This window comes from Anguilla anguilla, chromosome 17 (assembly GCF_013347855.1).
Source record: "Anguilla anguilla isolate fAngAng1 chromosome 17, fAngAng1.pri, whole genome shotgun sequence".
Classification (NCBI taxonomy): Eukaryota; Metazoa; Chordata; class Actinopteri; order Anguilliformes; family Anguillidae; genus Anguilla; species Anguilla anguilla.
Window position 1 is genome coordinate 14621596 of NC_049217.1, and position 5158 is coordinate 14626753.

Sequence of the window (5158 nt, forward strand, 5' to 3'; positions counted from 1 at the left end):
CAGATGATCAATAGGCTGATAACACAGGAACATCAATATAAGCGACAGAACAATGAGGGATATCATCGAACATCTATCTTAATATAGCCAGCTACAAGAGGCCTGACAAACACAATAGCTCATGAAAATTCCGCCCCACGAATTCCCATCTCCTAACCAATATGCACACACACTCCCCCAGCTGCCGAGGCTATTATTTTCCTTTTTCAATTTGACACCCCAGCCTTTCATGCTAATTCTATTATTGTAGGAAGTTTATGTGATTCTATATCACTAGAAATCGGTAATGTATAATAACCCCTCGGGCTAAAAAAAATAATAAATAAAAAAGAATGCCTGCAGTGGCCACCGGGAAAAATAATTACTTTCATATCAAAACTCTGCAGGAGCCGACCGGGTCCTATCGCCTCCGGCTCGTAACCTCATTTCAAGGAGCTTTTTAAATGAATACATTTCTAAAGCAACAAACTAACACGAAATGTGACTTTGCTAGAAAACGGTTATTTAGCTCTGTCTATCTATCATAGGCACACACGCATTTTGTTTCTGTTACAATAAGTTTATTTATCAAAACGTTACATAAATATCTTAATACTTTGCATTTTTACGAGTGAGGATTGTGTTGTTCTCTTATATCCTTTACGGTTTTTCACAGAGGTCCTGCTGCTAATATTTAAATAAACATTTTCATAACCCACAAAAGATACAGATAGTTCATCTTCCACCTGAATTAGAATATATCAATATATCAACTTTGAAATGAGAAGTTTACATATACTGATACGTCAAAAGATTTTGCATCTTGTGCTGAGCTTTGGGAATGTGAGAAGTGTTTAGCAATATGATTCTCTACATTACTCCATATCAATGTCTTTACAGTGTGTGTTTGTTTCTGTGGGACTGTTGGTTCTCTTTGATTCAGAGCAAGTTGTAGGCCTGCAGTCTTGCAACGATTTCTCTTTTAACTCTGGAAGCGGAGACTGGACGCTACATTCCGTCTGCTGTTTGTGTGCTTCGCTAGGAGAATGGCCTGTTCCGTTGTGCGTCGCGTGGACAGGGCTGTCTTGAGGAGAATTTTCTGTTCCGGGAAAACTGCAATGTTCTTTGTCTGTGGGCCCGTTGCTGTTGACTTTGATGCAGTCGTGATTGTTATTATTTGTGCTAATATCTCCTGTATGTGTACTCGTAAAGTGTGACTGATTGGAACTGTCAGCAGGTAAGCCTCGATGTGCCGTGTTAACCGTATCCGGTCCTGGCCCTGTCTTTAATGCAGTCTGTTGTACAATGAAACCAAGCGGTTGAGTGATTGGATACAGTAAGAAATGTCCTTTTCCTATCAAAGGCCGTGGGGTAGGTAAAGCTGGAAAATCCAAATTGGGTTTGCGCCGTGGAGTTGAGTCCGACAGAAGGCTTTCTACACTGAAAGGGTTCAATTTCTGAAGAGTGGACGTTCTGCCGTTGGGACACAAGTTGTGACTGCAGTCGGTGGAGTCCAGTTCTGATATGCTAGCGTCCTGTCCCACGTGTCTTTGGCTGTTCGTTTTTAGTCGTGTTTGGTCACAGCTTGATTCGGTTTGGTTTCGGTCCGCCGATTGTGAACGCGAACCAAAGACACTAGGTGGCTGCTCACTGTCCGTTATTTGTGAAACTCCGCTGTCACTGTCTGATCCCGGCGTGTGGAATAAATCACCCGATGCGAGTTTGTTCTGTGATCTCAGAAGCTTTCGTTCTTGCTTCCTTCTCTTTTTCTCCATCCTCTCAAGTTCTCTCCGGGCAATTTCTTCGGGGTCCATCGGCTCTCCGCTGCATGACGTTGGGTGGGAGTTGTGAGCCGGCCGCCCAGGTCCTTTCTTTGTATTCTCTTTTTTCCTCCATTTAGCCCTGCGGTTTTGGAACCAAACCTACACAGAGAAGAAGGAAAATAATTACTTTATCTCAGCCAATGAATGCAATTCAGCTCCAGTGGACTCCGTGCATTGTTTTCTTTTAGGCCAGTGTTGGCCTTACTCATTTTGGACAACAGCAGCCTAATTGTTTTGCGTAATTTATAATAAAATGTGCCCTAATTTTTTTTTTTTTAAGTCATAAGGAAAAGGAAGTTCGGAAGCCAACCACACATTGGGCCCTCCTCGTGTAAATAGCCTACAGTTAAATACCAGTGATACTTGGCCCCAGAGATTTGCCACAAACATGGCTGAACATTTTAAAAGATACGGAGTAGGCCCACACATGATTACAGGCCAATTCTTTCGCACACGTTAAATTCAACGGAGACTCATTTTCTTAATTAAGGAAATTTACTAAATGCTAATAATATTGGTTTATGTAAAGAAAATTCAAGGTCATATTCAAACAGCTACTTATGAAAATACTTTCATAAAATAATTTTCATGAAAATAATTTTGCGGGGGTATAATACGATCTGTCGTATTTGGGTAGGTTACAATATTGTCTCCATGCATCCGTAAATGAGAGTGTACATCGCATTGACATATTCATTGCAATAACGCATGCACACTAATTAAATACAGAAATCGAGTCGTTCAAACATACACAACACACATCAAATACAAAAAACAAAACTGTATTTGTGAATATTGATAAATGTAAATGTTTAAATCGGGTAAAATATTATTATGGATGCCATGAAAGCATACAGATGCGTTTTGTTTCAGTAGCCTACAGCTACAAGCTAGCCAGATCCCCTTTTTGGACTGCGGGTGTGCCTTTGTGTTGACTGACCTCAATGAAAGCTACTCATTATCGCATTACAGAGAAATTGAGTGTCTCGACTACTCTTAAAGACCCCCGGAAAATACTGAATAAAGTCCTTGAAATTGAGATGTCAAATAATTCAGTATGTTCAATTCCTCCCCGAGCATAGCCAACCTTTGTTCATTTTTAAATACTTCTACCTTGGAAATACAATGTTAAAACGACATATCTATCTATTCTGAAGTATTGTCCAACCAGCTGCGTAATTACTGAAGTTGCCAATATCAATAAAAATACCAACGTTTTTAAAAGGTGTTAATCTCATAAATTAAGAAAAAAAGAAATTAAAAAAAAGACAGAACTGCCATGTGAAGTTCAACTTTATTGGATAATTAGTCTTGGTCAGACCCTGCAAATATAATTTATAGTCATGCCAGTAGAATTTTTTAAGGAAATAACTAGAATCTGTGTTATCGTTCCTCATTATTATTATTATTATTATTATTGGTCTTGTTATTATTATTATTATTATTATTATTATGTCGTGTTTTCAAATGTAACGTATGAATTGCTTTTAAAACGCTAACAAAATAATGGCGTTTTGTGAGAAAAAAGTAACACAAAACAAACGTTATTTACCTGGACTCTGGACTCTATCAAATCCAGTCTCAGTGCAAGTGCTTCCCTCATAAAAACATCCGGATAGTGACTCTCTGTAAAAGCCTTTTCTAATTCCTCCAGTTGCCATCCAGTGAAATTTGTACGAGTTCTTCTCCTCTTACAACCAGGGCTATCTTTGTCTTGGTCTGCAGAATCTACAGCGAAGGAGAGAGAGGTTTCGTGAACACACACTTTACAGTTTAAAACAACTGTGTAGCTATAGCTGCCTCTAAACTGATCTCAGTTTGCAGTGCGTATCATGTCCATGCACGATGGGCCTACACGCCGTGACATTATATTTTCTTCGTGTTGTTAGTTACTTCAGCATTTCGCCATTAACAATGAAGTATTCAACTAAATGAATGCTTGTCTAATAATATGGATGATCATTACACTTCACACTGGATAGATCAGTTGTAGTCACCGAATTTGGAGGCTTGTAGGCTATACCAATATTAGTGTACAAAATCACATAAATGTTAATTCACAAGAGGACGATGCACTTTGTATTTTTAAAATACAATAATTTTTATTTACAGTATGAAATCTGCTTTGCTTTCCCGAGACAACAAAGAAACAATTTACATGTTACTCCACAGTTCTTTTTCCCAATATATTACCTTGTTGTCTCATTGACGCTGTAATTTAAAACTATTAGATCTATATTCTGTATAACCTAGGGTTCTGTTGGAATCGTACCTACTGTATTGATTTAGTTCGCTGCACGATACACCCATTCACGAGTTTAGGCAAAGCGACTATTTATACCGTGATAATCAAAACAAACAAAATAAGCTCATCCAGATACCGTTCTTTGTTTCTTGGACGACAGATTAGTTAGCAAAATGCCTTCTGAAAAGAGAAAAAACCTTGTTTATTATTTTCATTGTAAACCCCGCATTCTATAGAGACATTGTCTCATTTGTGTAATTCTTGGTTCGCAGCCGGGGTTTTGTATGGTATTATACCCCGCGTGCTTACCTGTCAGTTTGTACTGCTGGTTATCTCCATTCATACTGCAGCCAGACGAGAGGAGAGGATTTGAATTAACCACGGAAGCTGTGCAGGAGCCATTCAGTAATCCGTCTATGGAGAAAGGAACCGCGGCTGCAGACTGGAGTTGGTGTCCGGCTAATTCGTATGCATGATGATGGCTCAAATGGTACGGAAAGCCCACCATCCCGCCGAGAGAGCCTCCATACTGGGCGCGAGGGTGCTCTAGTATCCTACTGTCCATCATCTCCCGGACAAGAGAGGCCAACGTCTGGAGGCTGGTTGTGGGGACTTCGAAAGCATGCAGCGAGAGTGGCTACCGAGGAGGGGACACGATAAAGAGGAGGATCAGCTTTACTTTATCAACATCAAGCTCCCAATAATTAGCCTAGGCTTTGGGAATTTGGGACCAATAAGGAACGTTAATCGTCCGTGACGTCAGAGACGTGGTTGGAAAACGTTTTCCATATCGATTGCTAATTAAACCTGACATCCACCTCAATAAACAATATCAGAGCTGTCACAACAGGACTAGGGGGGTTGCTTTGATAAGAACTACATCTCAGGGTGGTGTGGAGTGGTAGCGATCTGATTGATATCCAGTTAAACAGGCTGCTAAACAGACAGAACGGAGATTTGTCGCTATGGCTCACTCGCGCTTTGAACAATAAAAGATCCCCCCTAAATTTCATAACAACATGCCGTATCGATTTTTCCAGCATGTTTTACTACCAGGGAAGATGTTTTTTTCAGCTACAGAAACATTTTCCGCATAATAGACTGACCCAAT

The 5158-nt window shown here is 39.9% G+C and overlaps 1 protein-coding gene across 1 annotated transcript; it reads right to left on the reverse strand.

Moving 5' to 3' along the window:
- Nucleotides 1-743: 743 nt before the first annotated feature.
- On the reverse strand, nucleotides 744-4907 carry uncx (UNC homeobox). Its single transcript, XM_035397351.1, has 3 exons — nucleotides 4357-4907; nucleotides 3355-3530; nucleotides 744-1901 (listed from the first exon to the last, which is right to left on the reverse strand). The coding sequence occupies exons 1-3, from the start codon at nucleotides 4613-4615 to the stop codon at nucleotides 855-857; spliced, it is 1482 nt and encodes a 493-aa protein (XP_035253242.1). The 5' UTR covers nucleotides 4616-4907; the 3' UTR covers nucleotides 744-854.
- Between the last annotated feature and the right edge of the window lie 251 nt (nucleotides 4908-5158).

Coding starts and splice junctions, on each gene's coding strand:
- uncx (XM_035397351.1), bottom strand. CDS start 4,615: ATGATGGACAGTAGGATACTAGAGCACCCTCGCGCCCAGTATGGAGGC. Junction 3,531..4,356: donor CCAGCAGTACAAACTGACAG/GTAAGCACGCGG, acceptor CCTTCGCTGTAG/ATTCTGCAGACCAAGACAAA. Junction 1,902..3,354: donor TGATAGAGTCCAGAGTCCAG/GTAAATAACGTT, acceptor TTCTCTGTGTAG/GTTTGGTTCCAAAACCGCAG.